The sequence below is a fragment of the Lynx canadensis genome, chromosome E1 (assembly GCF_007474595.2).
Source record: "Lynx canadensis isolate LIC74 chromosome E1, mLynCan4.pri.v2, whole genome shotgun sequence".
NCBI classification, from domain to species: Eukaryota; Metazoa; Chordata; class Mammalia; order Carnivora; family Felidae; genus Lynx; species Lynx canadensis.
The window spans coordinates 55,548,513-55,564,958 of record NC_044316.2 but is presented as its reverse complement, the minus strand read 5'-3'; the positions used below and the strand labels follow the sequence as shown (position 1 = coordinate 55,564,958).

The 16,446-nt window shown below is 60.0% G+C and overlaps 1 protein-coding gene across 1 annotated transcript in view; it reads left to right on the top strand.

Annotated features, from left to right (window-relative positions):
* The window catches only part of UBE2O (ubiquitin conjugating enzyme E2 O), a 57,246-nt gene that overhangs the window by 38,517 nt on the left and 2,283 nt on the right, over positions 1 to 16,446 (top strand). Inside the window, 16 exon segments of the mRNA XM_030296924.1 lie at positions 4,564 to 4,623; positions 4,727 to 4,837; positions 6,900 to 6,997; positions 7,311 to 7,374; positions 8,051 to 8,194; positions 8,621 to 8,730; positions 8,871 to 9,021; positions 9,265 to 9,737; positions 10,113 to 10,267; positions 10,536 to 10,648; positions 10,741 to 10,869; positions 11,495 to 11,584; positions 12,662 to 13,358; positions 13,627 to 13,763; positions 15,941 to 16,144; positions 16,254 to 16,311. Of these exon segments, the coding sequence (XP_030152784.1) occupies positions 4,564 to 4,623; positions 4,727 to 4,837; positions 6,900 to 6,997; positions 7,311 to 7,374; positions 8,051 to 8,194; positions 8,621 to 8,730; positions 8,871 to 9,021; positions 9,265 to 9,737; positions 10,113 to 10,267; positions 10,536 to 10,648; positions 10,741 to 10,869; positions 11,495 to 11,584; positions 12,662 to 13,358; positions 13,627 to 13,763; positions 15,941 to 16,144; positions 16,254 to 16,311 (2,794 nt within the window).

The window sequence follows — 16,446 nt, the reverse complement described above, 5'->3', positions numbered from 1 at the left end:
GCTCCAGGCTGCCAGCACAGAGCCCGACTCGGGGCTCGAACTCACAGACCGTGAGATCATGACCTGAGCCGAAGTCGGACGCTTAACCGGCTGAGTCACCCAGGCGCCCCAGTGAGCTCTGCCTTCTGATGAGACTGTATGGAGGGCGATCCTTTCCCCCAGTGCTCTTGTCTCCCTCCTGCCACCATTCTGGGGGCAGCCTCAGGGCTTCTCAGCCTCAGTGCAGCTGATGCTTTGGGCTAGCGCATTCTTTGTCATGGCATCAGGGATAATAGGGTGGGGGGCTGTCCTGTGCTTCCTTGGACGTTTAGCAGCATCCCTCCCCACTGTGTACCAGAAACCCCTTTTCCCAGTGGTGACAGTGAAATGAAAAGTGCCTCCAGACACTCCAAATGTTCTCTGGGGAGCAAAGTCGCCCCCAGTTGAGAACCACTTGGCTAACTGGTCTCCCTACCCCTCTTTACAGCCGGCAGCCAGAGGATTCTTTTGACGTTATTGTCATGCACGCGCTCTGCTCCGAGCCCCCGAGCCCCGCACCGGATGGAATCTCAGGCCCTTCCTGCGGGTCTTTCTCCAAGGCCTGAATGAGCCAGCCTCATCTGCTTACTGCCCTCCTTGCTGGTCATGGAACACGCAGGCCCACAGGGTCTTTGTGGCCGCCTTTCTCTCTGCTTGGAAAGCTCACCGCCTTCTTGTACTCAGATCTCCGGTCAGATGGCACCTTGGCGTGGCCTTTCCTGACCAGCCTTCAAAAGAACTCACTCATTGGGGCGCCTGGGTGGCTCAGTTGGTTAAGCATCTAACTGTTGATCTCAGCTCAGGTCTTGATCTCAGGGCCGTGACTTTGAGCCCCACGTTGGGCTCTGCATTGGGCATGAAGCCTACTTTAAAAAGTAAATAAAATAACTCACTCACTCTTGCTTCCTCCCCTTCCTGGTCTCTCACCCCTGCCCCTGAGTTGCCTTTTTTTTTTTTCTGTATGGAACTTAGCACCGCCTGACCTGTGTGTGCGCTCACACGCGTGTGTCTCCTCCTTGCGCTAGAACTTAAGCTTTGTGAGAGCCGGCACTTGTCTCCCCAGCGCCTGGCCCACGGCAGGTGCTCAGTCATCATTGTTCAGATGAGTCACCTCCTCTGTGACGCCTGGCTCTCCTCCCGCAGAGCAGCGCCAGCGTCGCTGTTTCCAGAGCAGGCAGGGGGAGCAAACGACGTCCCACAGTCGTGTCCCAAAATCGTCTGAAGTAATGCACGTTCCCTTTAAAAGCCATCCATAGTCCCTTCTCATCCGGAGACAGGTCAGCATTTTGGTGTGGCATCTTTTTTTTCCCCCCGTTCAGAAGTCTCTGGCAGCTACACTCTCAAAAAATGTTGATAGTCCCCTCCTCAGAGGTTGTTCAGCAATTTAGAGCCGGTAATGGCAGTTGGGACCTGTCCATCCCCCACCTCAGATCCCACTCCGGTAACGAGCTTTGGGTAACTGCAGTCAGGGTGTACCTACCAGAAAATCACTGGTAGGTTTTGCTTCGCGGCTCGTTCAGCTCCAGAGCCCGGCATTTTCCTAGAGCGGGCACAGCGCCCTCTAGTGCTGGCCTCCAGTGCCCGCCGTCTGGGTGCCCGATCTCTGCATCCCCGGCCCAGGAATGAATACAGCGCTGATCTTTCACTGTGATGGACGTTCCAGGAACGTGTTTTACTCGCTTCTCATTTTTGCGGCTCCAGGGAGGGTTGGGCTTTTTGTGCGGTTAAGAGAATGGCCCCTGGAGCCAGATTGAGTTCAAGTCAAGGTCCACCTCCGTGGAGCTGTGTTTTCTTTCTGTCTCCATTTACTTATCTGTAAAATGGGAATGGCCGGAGTAGTGTGCTTCAGAGCTCCGTGGAGGACCTCACAGGTTACAACACACAAAGCACCGAGGAAGCTGCTTGTCGCCCTTGGGCGGTGCCGTGGGCAGAGGGCTCCAGAGCTCCCGAGCCCCCGGGAGCACTGAGGTGCCTCCCAGAGTGGGGCTATGGAGAGCCTTCGCGATGCAGGTAGCACGTGATGGGAGTGGGGCGAGGAAAGGAGAGCGTTTGGAAGGACCTGTGCAGTGGAGAGGCGCCTAGGAGGGGGAGGACTGGCTTGTGTGGACACAGGCGGTGCCCCGTGTGGGTGGGACGTAGGGAGCTGGGGAGGAAGGTTGTGAAAGATCAGCGAGAGCCTTGCAGGTTGATCTAAGCCCTTCCAGATGCCCTTCTCTCACCGTCTCGAATTCCCAAGGGAAGGCTATGTAGCCAGACCCGTGGCCGCCACACCCCTTTCTTCTCCCTGCCGTTCCCACTCCGCTCCCCTCCCCGCATTGTCAGGGCTTTGGAGAAATGTCACTCCTTGTCACAGAGGGTTAGAAGGGCCTGAGGACCAGGCCTCCGGGTGGGGAGGTCAGCATAGCCATATCCAGAGGACGGTGTTTGCTCCCCAGCTCCCCTCTCCCAAGAACACTGAACTGCTGCCCTGCCGCCTTCCGCACGGGCTCACAAAGGCAGGTTGGAGGAAACCCGCCTCTGGCCTTGCAGTGACACCAGCCTTCACCCACGTGCTGTTCCCGCGCTGGCCTCGGAACGGTCGCCTCGGTCCCACCTACCCACCCACCCTCAGGAGCAGCGTCCCTCGGGCCAGGGTGCCGCGAGGCCGGGCGGCGTGCCATCACAGACTACACTGATTCAGGAGCTGGGCCTGTGCCCGTCCCTTCCCTGCAGCTCTGTCGGGCCCGACACAGACCCCTCGGTGGGGACGTGATCTGCAGACTCAACTTGGGGCTCTCCTCAGGGATCCCCGGGCAGATAAGGCGGCCTGTGCCCACGGCCGTGGCTCACACCAAGGGTAGCACCCCTGTGTCCCACACAGCACGGCCCCTCTCCCATTGGATTTCCTGGCACTGTAACTTTGGTTTCTATGGCAACCTGGGAAGACCTGCAGTTGTGGCTTTTGAAGTCTAAAATGGGAGCAGAGGTTTGAGATAGGGTGGGACAGCACTGAAAATACCATGACCCAGACCAGAGCTCTGGGCACAGAGGGTTACAGGATAAGAAGTTCTTTGAGTTAGAAAAGTGGCACCATCATCACGGCAGACCCTGAGCAGAGCTCCTTGTGGCCCCTCACAGCCTCCTGGGGTCTTTGAGCAGAGGGAAGAAGAGCCTGACCTCAGAGGGCCTTCAGCCTGTGCCCTGGGAGACAGCAGATCTGGCATTAGCTGAGCACTTACTGTGTGCCCGGTGCCCTGTGATCGTCTGTGCTTTCATTGCCTTTGTAATCCCCTCCACCACTCCCAGACGGCTGCTCTCACGTGTGGACATAAGTGACTTTCCTGAGGTTTCAGAGCTGGCACGTGTAAGTGTCTGGCTCAGGGACCCCTGATTTTAACCCCCGGGCTTACTCTTAGCTGGATCATGGGCTTGTATTCCCAGGTAGGAGAATCTCCATCGCTTGTCAATAATGGGGCCTGTCGCTTCCTCCTTTACTTTTTTGTAAATCACATCATCCTACTGATAGCAGGGTTTGTGTCAGCCATCATTGCCAAAATTTCGGTGACCTTGAGCCGGTGTCTCAGTTCTCCTTCCGTGGAGTTCACCTTTCCCTGCCCTGGGCCTTGCACTGGGGGAGTGAGCCTGAGGAGTCGTAGGTTGGGTGTTGTTTGAGAGAATAGCTCTCGCACCCCTGTGGTTTGGGGTCTCGGAGGTGCCCGTCCAGAGGAGGTGGGCGGTCAGAGACTCACCCGGTACCGTGACTCAGTGAAGCATTCCCGAGGGGCGTCCCCAGGTTGGGCGAGCCAGCAAAGAAGACACGTGGGCCCGGTGGACCACTGTCTTGCGGCCGGGCCATTGGAGGGGGGTCCCGTGCCTGGCGGAGGCGGGGGACGGCCCTCGAGGGGCCCTGGCTGTTGGCTCAGAGGAGGCTGTGCCTGGCTGGCTGCGAAGGGATGGGTCCGGTGCTCGCCGAGCAGTTGGCGGGGCTCCAGAGCCGGCCGTCCCGAGGGCTCCCCCGCGGTGCTGGGCTCGGCTCTGCGGAGCAGTAGATAAGGAGCAGGCTGCGGCTGGTCGGAAAGGATAGCCCAGATTACAAGGTCGTGTCAGGCGATAGCGGGCGTCAGGGTGACCCACGTGGCCCGGTGTCACGCCGCTCCTCCACCCCCTGTAACGCAGCGCTCAGTGGGGGCGCAGGCAGGCACTCGCAGAAAGTGGGAAAAGGATGTCACTCCTAGCAAGGCGGTCTTGCTGTGTGACGGGCCGTCGAACCTGTAATTTGAAGGAGGCCTTACGTGATCTGTCATTTAGGCACGCTTCTCGGTATGATCGAAACGACCTTCGGTCACCATACTGTTTGCCTTTGGAGCTCCGGGAGGTAGCGCCTGGAGTTCTGTCTGTCAGTCTGGCTGCCGTTAGAGGGTGTGTGGCGCTGGCCCAAGCCGTGCTCGGCACTTAGGGTTTGTGTGCTTGGCTGTCTGTGTGTCACAGCGTAGTCAGAAGTTGGGGGGGAACGCACCCCGTAATGACATCAGAGGCCATTCTGTCACACCGTGTTCTCTTTCTCAGCTGAAGCTAGAGGACCGCTCTGTGGTGCCCCGGGACGTGGTCCGGCACATGCGATCCACCGTGAGTGTTGGCGCGGGGGTTGCCTGGGGAGTGTCTGGGCCGGGTCTGCCCTGGCGGCCGGTGCCGTGCGCCTGCTCGGGCCTGGATGCCTTCTCCTCCCCAGGACAGCCAGTGCGGCACCGTGATCGACGTCAGCATCGACTGTGCCGTCAAGCTCATCGGCACCAACTGCATCATCTACCCTGTCAACAGCAAGGACCTGCAGCACATCTGGGTGAGCGGCCCCGCCCGCCTGCCCGCCTTCGGCGGTCCGGTTGTCCCCACCGCGCCGCACCTTCCGGGCACCTTCCCGGGGCGGGCTTGCCTGAGTGGCGCTCCTTGTGAGGAAGCCGTGCGGACGTGAGGTCGGGACACCTCCCTGTGCCTCCGGCATGCATTGCTGGTGGGGTTTTCCTTCCCTCGCTCCCTTTCTTCTTTAGCACTCTGTTTTGAAACAACAAATTTCTTCCTTAGTTTCTTTTTGAAGTGATTTCAAACTTAGGGAAAGCTGTACGTTCCCGTGCTCCCTGCATCACTGGGCTCCTTGGCGGTGAACCTTTCCCTCCGTTGGCCCCATCACCTTCCTCCTCCCTTCCCCGCATTTCCTTCTGTCTCCCCAGTCTTTTCTCTGACACGCTGGAGAGCAAGCTACAGACACAGCGCCCCACGGGCCTGAAGCACTACGGTGCGTACTTCCCCAAACCCGGAACCCGTCTTTCAGCGCCCCCGTTCAGGAAGGTGGCACTAGCACGCATCTGTCCGACCCAGAGACCCCATCCGGCTGTTCCAACGGCCTTTCCCCTCCCATCCGGGACTCCGTTCAGAAGCACACTTTGCATTCGGTTGTCAGCTCTTTGATTCCTCATCTGGAACTGCTCCCCAGTCTTGCTTTGTGGTCCACGCCCTGGTACCTTCCAGTGGCTGACCTGAGCGCGGAGCCGTGTCATCGGCCTCCTGACCAGACTCAGGCCCCGCATCCTTGTCAGGACCGCCCCAGCAACACCCGGAGCTCTTCCTGGCCCGTGACATCCAGCGGCCACAGTAGGGGTGTTCGTCGTGATCCCGGCCGTATTGGTGTCTGCCCAGCCTCTCCACAAGGTCACCATTTACACCACCTTTGCAAGGGATTCTGCTCTGGGGAGAGATGCCTCAGGGTTGCGTCAATAACCTGTTACTTTTGAAACCCTGGTCCACCAGCCCCAGCCTCGGTTAGCACTTCCCACCCGAGCCGGCCAGCTTTGCGGGGAGGTGCTCCGGGGTTGTGTCCATAATTGCTGAGACCCCGATCCACCGGCCTTAGCCTCCGTTAGCAGTTCCCACCTGAGCCGGCTAGCCCTCTAATGCTTGCTGAGTGGTGATTTGATGGCACGGTGGCTTCTCGTCCTTTTTATTAGTTGGCATTCTGTACGGAAGAGCTTCACTTTCAGCCTCGTTCGTTTAATTCTTTTTACGTCGGTACGGACTCCGAGGTCCCCTTCTGTTCGGTTGGTTGCAATCCATTACTGCCAGTATTTTGTTGCTTAAATTATTGCAGATTTAGCCAGTAAGCGCCCCTTCAAGCTGATATCTGTGTCCTTTCGACACTTTCGCATCCTGGGTCTTGTTTTTGGTTTTTGTTTTGTTTTGTTTTAAGCACCTTCTTACTTTCTACCTCTTCTGATCCGGCCCTGGAATCAGCCATTTCTCCCAAGAGCCTTGGTTCCTTTCAGAGGGGAATGGCATTTTAAACAGAAATCTGGCCGTGTGCAGGGTATACGGATCGCCAGCAGGGCCTCTCAGGACCACACCAGGAGATGCCTGTGTGTGTACCTGGAGGCACGTCTGAATTTGTCAGCACCTCTTCTACGGACACATGAAAATATGTGATTTTGTCTCAATACTTCTAGTTCCGTTTAAGCAGCTCAGGTTCGTTCTTTCCTTTCCGCTTTTCTGTGTGAGTGAGAACCTTTCCCAGCAGGGAGACACTTGCTTTTGCATCGCTTACTTGTCCACGTAACCACCCTCCACCTGCCACCTCCACAGCCCACTCCTGCCCCGGAGCCGTGTCCTCGGAGGCTCCGTGGCCTCTGCGCAACTCTCTCGTTGCCGCCAGGCAGACCCCCCCCCCCCCCGCCACCCCCTCCTCCGACCTGGGAGGGGGAGCCGGGGTGCAGCGTAGAACTCTTTGGGGGGGAGGGCGGGCCGGCTCAGGCAGCGAGCTCCTCGGATCCCTCCTCCTCCGTCTCCGGGCAAAGAGGAGCTGGTGGGCTGCACGCCAGTGCCTCCCGCTGCCTCTCACACCCCGGCCCGGTCCACAGCCCTTCATGTATGGGGACTACATTGCCTATGACTGCTGGCTGGGGAAGGTCTACGACTTAAAGAACCAGATCATCCTGAAGCTGTCCAACGGTGCCAGGTACACAGCTCACCCGTGATACGGGGCCACGCTCTGCAGGGGCCACCCGCGGGCCAGGGAGGGCCGAGGGCGTCTTCTCGTGGGGCCTGCGGTGACACGCGCTGCTGGCTCTGGGGGCCCGCCCCTGGGCTGGTCTCCTGTCGCCCTGGCCTAATTTAGAGCATCTGTTAGGGGTTGGTGCTTTATTTTCGATAATTTTTAATGGTAGTCAGTACTCAGGGGTCGGGGCCTTGTTTGTCTCGGGGGAACCACTTGGACCGGTGTGTCCGTCATTGTGCCTTGGTGGAGACCAAACCCATGTTCGCTGTTTCAGGTGCTCCATGAACACAGAAGATGGCGCCAAGCTCTATGACGTCTGTCCCCACGTCAGCGACTCTGTACGTTTGCTCCACCCAGGCAGGCTTCTCCGGGGGCGGGCTTGGAGGGGACAGAGTCTCATGTTCCTCTGCCCTCTGGGCCGCACAGGAAGAAGGACTTCTTAGCAGAGAGCTGCGAGCTAGCCCGGGCTAAGCAGACGCTGCTTCTAGGCAGAGTGGTTTCCTAGAAAAGGGGTGGGTGCGTACCAAAAGGTCTAGAAGTCTAGACCTGGACAGAAAGTATCAGAACTTCTCTTTGCATTTTGTTAACTGTATGTTTTCTTTAACAAATAGCCACTTTTCAGTATTAGAGTAGTACACTGTGTTGTTACAGTCGGATATTTTAGAACGAATAGTATATGACTGTTTATAAGTAAGTATGGGAAGGGCACATGATCAGACCAGTGTGGGGACTCCTGCCCTCTAGAGCCCTCGAAGTGTCACCCTTGACCAACAACACTGACCTGGCCTGAGAGCTTGTTGGGATGAGTCAGGTGTACATTCTAATGAGCTCTCTGGGTGATTTATGTGCATTTTAGATGTGATGCGTGCTGCTCCGGAGCCCTAGGGGTCTGTCTTAGCTTAGAGGGCTGGGGAGCATGCAGGTGTGAGGTGAGGCAGGCGTAGATGCAGAGAGCACTGTCCCCTGGGCAGGTGCCACTCATAAGGACTTTCTCTCTGGCCCCACATCCTGCAGGGTCTCTTCTTTGATGACTCCTATGGCTTCTACCCGGGCCAGGTGCTCATCGGCCCCGCCAAGATCTTCTCTAGCGCCCAGTGGCTGTCTGGGGTCAAGCCTGTGCTCAGCACCAAGAGCAAGTTCCGTGTGGTGGTGGAAGAGGTAAGGCTGGGGTGGGGCCGGGGCCTCAGCCTCTGCGCCCTGGCGCTGAGCTCTTACCACTCCCTTGCTGTCTGCTCGGAGGACCAAGAGGCCCCTTAGCCCTCTTGATCTGAAAGGGCTTTAAGGATAGAGGGAAGCCAGGGCGTGGTCTTGGGGTAACTGCTAGGCAGGTGTCCCCCAGCCTGACCCAGCAAGGTGGCACAGCGGTGAGTGGTGGACCCGCCGGGCCCTGACAGGGTGGGGATCCGTGGGGTGAGGCTGTAGTTGTTACAGGTGGGGCCTGCTCTGGGGGTGTCCTACTTGGTGGTAGGCTGTGAAGATCCATCTGGCTTCCTGCTCCGGAGGTCAGGTGGGCTCCGGGCAGCTGCTTAACTGAGAAAGCGGTCAAGCTGCCGACTAAGACCCTGTCCCACCCACCATCCCCAGGTGCAGGTCGTAGAGCTAAAAGTCACATGGATTACCAAGAGTTTCTGTCCAGGGGGCACGGACAGCGTCAGCCCCCCGCCCTCTGTCATTACCCAGGAAAACCTAGGCAGGTGAGTGGCTCCAGCATGCCCACTCCAGCGACCCCGGTAGCGTGCCCTGCTCGTGTCTCTGGACCAAAGTGAGAGCCGTGGGGGGGGGGGGGGGGGGCCGAGATCACCGTTGGTCCACCCCTCGCTTCTCTCCCTCCCAGGGTGAAGCGTCTCGGATGCTTTGACCATGCTCAGCGGCAGCTTGGGGAGCGCTGTCTGTATGTCTTCCCAGCCAAGGTAGAGCCGGCCAAGATTGCCTGTGAATGTCCAGAAAAACACTGCGCCCAGGGGGAGGGCTCTATGGCCAAGAAGGTACGTCCTTGGGGTTGGGATAGGTGGGCGTTTGAGGAACTGGCCGTGAGCTGTTTCCACAGCCGGGAAGGACGGTCTGTGCTTTAGGCCTTGGGGGGCAGCCCCAGTCACCTTGCAGGCCACCTCGATGTGTATCGCGGCCCCCCTCGCCCCCAAGCTGCCTGGGTGTCCCACATGCCCAGGCTGGGGCCAGGGGCGCCCTACTGCTCCACAGCCCCCGTGCCTCCTGCTCCGCCCTCACAGGTGAAGCGCCTGTTGAAGAAGCAGGTTGTGAGGATCATGTCCTGCTCCCCGGACACGCAGTGCTCCCGAGACCATTCCATGGAGGACCCGGGAAAGAAAGGCGGGGCCAAAGCCAAGAGCGACACGGGGTCGGTCAGCCCCGAGGAGACGCCCGATGGGGCCGCCAGCCCGGTGGAGATGCAGGACGAGGGCCCAGAGGAGGCCCAGGACGCGGGTGAGCAGCTGCCCCCCTTCCTGCTGAAGGAAGGTGGCGACGACAGGCTGCACTCGGCAGAGCAGGACGCGGACGACGAGGCCGCCGATGACACGGATGACACCAGCTCGGTGACCTCCTCTGCTAGCTCCACCACCTCCTCCCAGAGTGGCAGCGGCACAAGTAGAAAAAAGAGCATCCCCTTGTCTATCAAGAACTTGAAGCGGAAACACAAGCGGAAGAAGAATAAAATCACTCGTGACTTTAAGCCGGGGGACAGGTAAACCCAGAGGCGCCCTCTCCCTCCTGGCTGAGTGTCCGGCCTGAGGCTGTCCGTTTGGCTCCCGCACACGCAAGCACAGTCTGCGAGCCCCACGCAGGCTCGGGGGGGCCCAGCTGAGGCCGCGTGGGTGCCTGGCCTTGGCCAGCGTGGAGAGGAGAGCTCTGGGAGTGGGGCCGGCAGGTGGCGTGGAGGCACCGTTTGGCCCCGAGTCTGGCCTCCGGGACCGCGTTCACCGGGCTCTCCCAAACGAGGCCTCAGAGGAGGTCCCGGGGCACGGGACATGCGGGGGGGGGCATTCACGGACCTGTCTTTCCTCCTTCTTTCCTTGCCTGTCGCGTGTGGCCCGGCCGACCGGATGCACCGCACCTGCAGGGTGGCGGTGGAGGTGGTGACCACCATGACCTCGGCAGACGTGATGTGGCAAGACGGCTCCGTGGAGTGCAACATCCGCTCCAACGACCTCTTTCCCGTGCACCACCTGGACAACAACGAATTCTGCCCCGGAGACTTTGTGGTGGACAAGCGAGGTAGTGCCGGCCCCAGAAGGCCGCCCAGCCGAGGGCCTGGGCAGGGCTTGGGAGGGAGGGGCCGGAGGCCTCGGGCTCAGGGAGGAGACGCCCCCTTTGAAGAACTTCTTCAAGGACTGGGGCAGCCTTCTCTGGCCTCTGCCAGCCTGGCCAGAGGACACAGGTCCTGTGCCCTGTGCCCCGCGATGTAGTGGCGGCGGGCGGTGGGGGGGGGGGGCGCGGCAGGGCTCCTTAGCCCTAAGTCACGTTCCCTCCTCCGGTTTCCCAGTCCAGACCTGTCCAGACCCCGCCGTCTACGGCGTGGTGCAGTCTGGGGACCACGTGGGCCGCACCTGCATGGTGAAGTGGTTCAAGCTGCGGCCCAGTGGCGATGACGTGGAGGTATGCGCAGCCCCCGCTCCTTCCTTCAGGGTGGGCTCTGGTGGGCTGGCTGTAAGGCCCGTGGGCTCATGACAACCCATCCCGTGCTCCAGCTGATTGGAGAAGAGGAGGACGTGAGCGTCTACGACATTGCTGACCACCCTGACTTCCGGTTCCGCACCACGGACATCGTCATCCGCATCGGCAATACTGAGGATGGAGCTCCTCACAAGGAGGATGAGGTCTGCCCCCCCCCACCCCCCACCCCCCCCAGTTCACGGCCTCCATGCCGGCTCCCCGCCCCAGGCAGCATCTGCGATCCCTGGAGGTGCCACCGGGTGGCTCCAGGAGACCAGACCTGCAGGTGTCCTCTGGGCTCCGCGTGCCCTCGCGTGCGCCTCCACAAGGATTTGCCTGCCCGTCAGGATCAGACTGCACGTAGCTGCTCCCTGAGCCCCAGTGGTTCTGTTTAGTGGGGAAGTCCGACTCCTGGTCCTGAGTGCCGTGGGGGCACCGGAGAGGCTGGGGGAAGGGGCGTCCAAGCCCTGCCTTGGCGAGCAGGTGGGAACATCGGGTGGGGTCAAGCCGAGGAAGAGCAGGAACCCCGTCCCGAGAAGGTCGGGAAGCCCAGGGAGGGCAGAATGCTGAGCGGGAAGGGAGTTAACAGGGGCTTGGTGTCTGGCTGCCGGTGCCGGAGCCAGAGGGCCCCACGCTTGAGCTGCTCACCCTGTGCGGCCTCGGGCTGGCACCCGTGTCCCTTCTCACGGCCTCGCCCTTGTCACCCATTGCCGGAGCTCCCTTTTGGAGGTGATCTGGCCCTCACCCTTCAGAGAGATGCTCCCTTGACCCTGTCCCGTTGCCCTGCAGCCATCAGTTGGCCAGGTGGCCCGTGTGGACGTCAGCAGCAAGGTGGAGGTGGTGTGGGCTGACAACTCCAAGACCATCATTCTGCCCCAGGTAAGCCCCTGCTGAGGCCCAGACCGTAACCGTGGCAGCCGGGCTGGGAGCCGTGGCTCGTCTCCTGTCCCTGCTCACGGAACAGGGAGACAGGCTCTCGGGTCTTCCCGGCGAGGGTCTCTTCTTTGGGGCGTTTGGGTCTCAGAGCACCTGAGAGGAAGGAGCTGTCCCATGCAAAACTGTGGTGTGGGCAGTCCGGAGAACAGAGGGGCAGCCCACAGCTGGCCCGTAGTCTTGTCCCACCTGGAAGGTTCCCCAGGTTGCCAGGTGTGTGCAGATTTTCACAAGCTTTCCAGATTTGCCTGTGTCCCCATCTCACTGTGCTGAGAAACACAGGTTACTTCCTATAGGAGATAGAGCCTTTCCCACCAACAGTCCTAGGAAAACTTTTCACACGTCAGCAAGAGGAAGGAGAAGAGCTGGGCCCCAGTCCCAGCCCCTGCTGGTGGGCTCTGAGCAGCAAAGCTACTCTCAGTACCGTTTCCCTCCCCCCTTGTGTGAGCTGATCTGCACGCCCCAGCTCCCCTCTCCTGGCACCTTCACGGGGTAGAGGAGGGAGTGACTCACTCACCCCCTCGTCCGGGCGGCCATTCCAGGGTACGGGAACAGGATGTGACACAGGCCGGCTCTGCTGAACCTCCCCCCCCCCCCCCCCCCGCCATTGCACGTTCTCAGCTACCCGTGCAGCCCCACGGAGGTGGCTGACCTGAATCCTCTAGGGGAGGGGCCGGATTTGCCATCAAGGTCAAATGGTGGCCAAGGGGTGCACACAGGGGCAGGGGAGGCTGGAACAGCCTTTGGCTGTTGGTTGGGGTTTTGAGCTCCGCCCCCCCCCCCGCCCCCCACAGTGGGTGTGGGGCAGGCAGAGGCGCCTTCTAGAGACCCGGGCACCAGCTAGTGCAGAGAGACTCAACTGCGGAGTCGAGAACAGGAGAGGGGGAACGGGTGGAAGGGGCCTGCCGAGGCCTCAACGCACCCAGTCACCATCAGCTCTGAGGGTCGGGACGGGCCGCAGAGTGAGGGCCCCAGAGCGCCCAGCAGAGCCTCTCTGAATTGCCTTTCTTCCCCCACCCCCAGCACTTGTACAACATCGAGTCTGAGATTGAGGAGTCGGACTATGACTCGGTGGAAGGCAGCACCAGTGGGGCGTCCTCGGATGAGTGGGAGGACGACAGTGACAGCTGGGAGACGGACAACGGGCTGGTGGAGGATGAGCACCCCAAGATAGAGGAGCCCCCCATCCCGCCCACTGAGCAGCCGGCGGCCCCTGAGGAGGACAAGGGGGTAGTGATCAGCGAAGAGGCTGCCACGGCCGCCATTCAGGGGGCCGTGGCCATGGCTGCCCCCGTGGCTGGGCTGATGGAGAAGGCTGGCAAAGACGGGCCCCCGAAGAGCTTCCGGGAGCTGAAAGAGGCCATCAAGATCCTGGAGAGCCTCAAGAACATGACTGTGGAGCAGCTTCTGACAGGCTCGCCCACCTCCCCCACAGTGGAGCCGGAGAAACCGACTCGGGAGAAGAAGTTTCTAGATGACATCAAGAAACTGCAGGAAAATCTCAAGAAGACCCTGGACAATGTGGCCATCGCAGAGGAGGAGAAGATGGAGGCGATGCCAGACACGGAGCGCAAGGAGGAGAAGCCGGAAGGGCAGTCACCCGTGAAGGCCGAGTGGCCCAGCGAGACCCCGGTGCTCTGTCAGCAGTGCGGCGGCAAGCCCGGAGTCACCTTCACCAGCGCTAAGGGCGAGGTCTTCTCAGTGCTGGAGTTCGCGCCCTGTGAGTTCACCTTGTTTTTGTTGCCAGATCTGGAGGCCGGTGGCCAGCTGCCGCCTGAGGGGAGGAGGCCATGTCCCCGGTGTGGTCACTGGTGCCGATGCCAGGCTGGCGGGTGCGAAGCGCGTGGGGTTATCCCCCCGTCGGGGGCGCACACCCAGCAGCCGGCCGCTCCCTCGGGGCCAGGCTTCCCAAGGGCGGCAGCTCTGTTTCCAGATAGAGCTCTCAGGGGCTTGCCGTTAGCGATTGACCGCTCTTTCTTGCCTTGTAGCAAATCACTCTTTTAAGAAAATTGAGTTCCAGCCTCCGGAAGCCAAGAAGTTCTTCAGCACAGTACGGAAGGAGATGGCGTTGCTGGCTACCTCGCTGCCTGACGGCATCATGGTCAAGACCTTCGAGGACAGAATGGCAAGTAGCCTGGCGTGGGCCTGGCGCGGGCGGCTGCAGACGTGCTCGTGTGGGTGCTTGGTACCCAGGGGGCCGCGGGACCCGGCAGCACCTGGGAGGCCGTCCGCACCCCTCACGGGGCAGGAGCCCCGCATGTATGTCCGGATCGCATGGTTTCCTCCCTTTCTCCCTCCTGTTAAAAGTCAGTTTTGAAGCACAGAGCTTTGCCTGAGTCCTGTTCTCTTGAAATATTACAACGTTGTGGAAAAGGCGAAAGTTGCCTTTGAGCAATCCTCACCCCGCCCCTGGGAGTCACGACTGAGTTTTGTGGGTCTCCTTACAGGAGACCCTCTTTTCATGTCTTTACCTTCTCGTGTGTCCCCGTAAACACTTCGTGTGATTTGTTTTACGTGAACAGCCCGTCCTCGTACATGTCACCTGCGGGTTGCTTGTTTCACTCAATCGGGTAATTTTTTAGACCCACCCCCCATGTTGATGGATGTCGATCCAGTCCGTTCTTTTTCAGCTACAGAATAGCGTCCCGTCACGCGGCCATGCCGCATTGCGTTTTCCACTCCTGTCTTCATGGCTCAGGCCCAGGGTTGAGTCCTGCCACCAGAGGCCGTGTGAGCACCTCCTCGTTCCAGGCGCAGGCCAGCCCGGTCCGCCTGGCCCCTCATTTATCCAGCACACTTACCAGGCGCCTGCTGTGTGCTGGGCCTCGTGCGAGACCCTGAACCCTACTCTGACCTGGGCCCCAGCCCAGCCCTGGTGAAAGGGGCCCCAGGACAGAAGAGAGGCGCTGTTCAGACCTTCTTGCCGCAGGCCGGAAACCGCAGAGCAGGGCTGGGGTCTCCACAGGGTCGGTGCTGCTCCGGGTTCTTAACGACACTTTGGCTCGTTCTTGGATTTTAGTAAAACTTGTGAAATTCCCGGCTGGTCTCAGCTGTGCTGACGGAAGGGACTCGCATGTTTTCCAAGTCTCACTCGGAGGGACGGGGAAGTAGTGCCTTCTCTTGAGGCCCACAGGGCGGCCGCGTGAGAAAGCGCGGGAGAGGGTGCTGTCGGTCCAGTCGGCACTCCGCCCTCGCCATTCTGTCACCCCGTGTTCCGAGCACGGGTCTGGCTGCCGATGCCGCCCGTCCGCCGGCATGCACCCAGATCTTGAGCATCTGTGGGGCGTCTGCCCGGTGACTTAGTGACCGGAGTCTCTGGCGCTCTGCCACCGTTTCTGCTGGAATTCCAGATCCCCTATCCCTCCGGTTCCCAAAAGCAGGTAGAGCCTTGCCGCCCTAGGATGTCCTTTCATTTTCTAACTGGTTGTGATTATTGTTGGTCTTCATGGGGGTGGAGGTCAGGGCAGGTGTTTTAAAGAGTGAAAATAAAAGTAATGAAGGGCTCCTGGGTGACTCAGTCGGTCAAGTGTCTGACTCTTGGTTTTGACTCGGGTCGTGATCTCACAGTGGTGAGATCGAGCCAGCCCCATCGGGCTCTTCGCTGACAACACAGAGCCTGCTTGGGATTCTCTCTCTCTCTGTCTCTCTCTCTCTCTCTCTCTCTCTGTCTCTCTCTCTCTCTCTCTCTCTGTCTCTCTCTCTCTCTCTCTCTCTCTCTCTCTCTCTCTCTCTCCCTCTCTCTCTCCCTCTCCCTCTCCCCTTCCCTCTATCCCTCCCCCTCTGCCCCTCCTTCGTTCATGCTCTCTCTCAAAATAGATAAATAAAAAAAACTTTTTAAAAGGCAGAAAGAGGTTAAGCGGCCGACTTCAGCTCAGGTCACGATCTCGCGGTCTGTGAGTTCGAGCCCCGCGTCGGGCTCTGTGCTGACGGCTCAGAGCCTGGAGCCTGCTTCGAATTCTGTGTCTCCCCCTCTCTCTCTGCCCCTGCCCCTGCTCAGGCACCATCTCTCTCTCTCTCTCTCCCTCTCTCTCCCTCTCTCTCTCTCTCTCAAAAATAAACATTAAAAAAATTTTTTTTAATAAAAAAATTTTTAAAAATTAAAGTAATGACTTAACGGAAAAAAAAGCCTGGTAAAATAAACACAACTTTGGATAATTCTATTTACGCCTGGAGTTAAAAGATGCCGCGTGGCTCTGCACAGAGGTATTTACGTTTAGCTTCTCCGTAGCTGGTGGTGTCGGTGGTGTCTGGAGCCCCCCCCCCCCCCGCCGACCTCAGCCCTCCCTCCCTCCCTCCCTCTAGGACCTCTTCTCAGCCCTGATCAAGGGCCCCACTCGCACCCCCTACGAGGACGGCCTCTACTTGTTTGACATCCAGCTCCCCAACATCTACCCAGCCGTGCCCCCCCACTTCTGCTACCTCTCCCAGTGCAGTGGCCGCCTGAACCCCAACCTGTATGACAACGGGAAAGTGTGCGTCAGCCTCCTGGGCACCTGGATCGGAAAGGTGACTACGGTGCCAGGAGCCGGGTGGGAACGGGGGAGGGCGGGGGGGGGAGGGGGAAGGCGGGGTGTCGGGGCCGGAGCTGATGAGGCTGTGCGCATGTGCGTTCCAGGGCACAGAGAGGTGGACGAGCAAATCCAGCCTCCTCCAGGTGCTCATCTCCATCCAAGGTACGGCGGGCAGGGTGCGGGGCGCCGGTGGGGAGAGCCGCTGGAGGGTGCGGTGCCGCTGGCCTCCGTGTCCTCCCCGTCCCGCCTGTGGCTCTGGCCGTCCCTGGAGTGGTCGGGCCGGCCCTGACGGGCTTC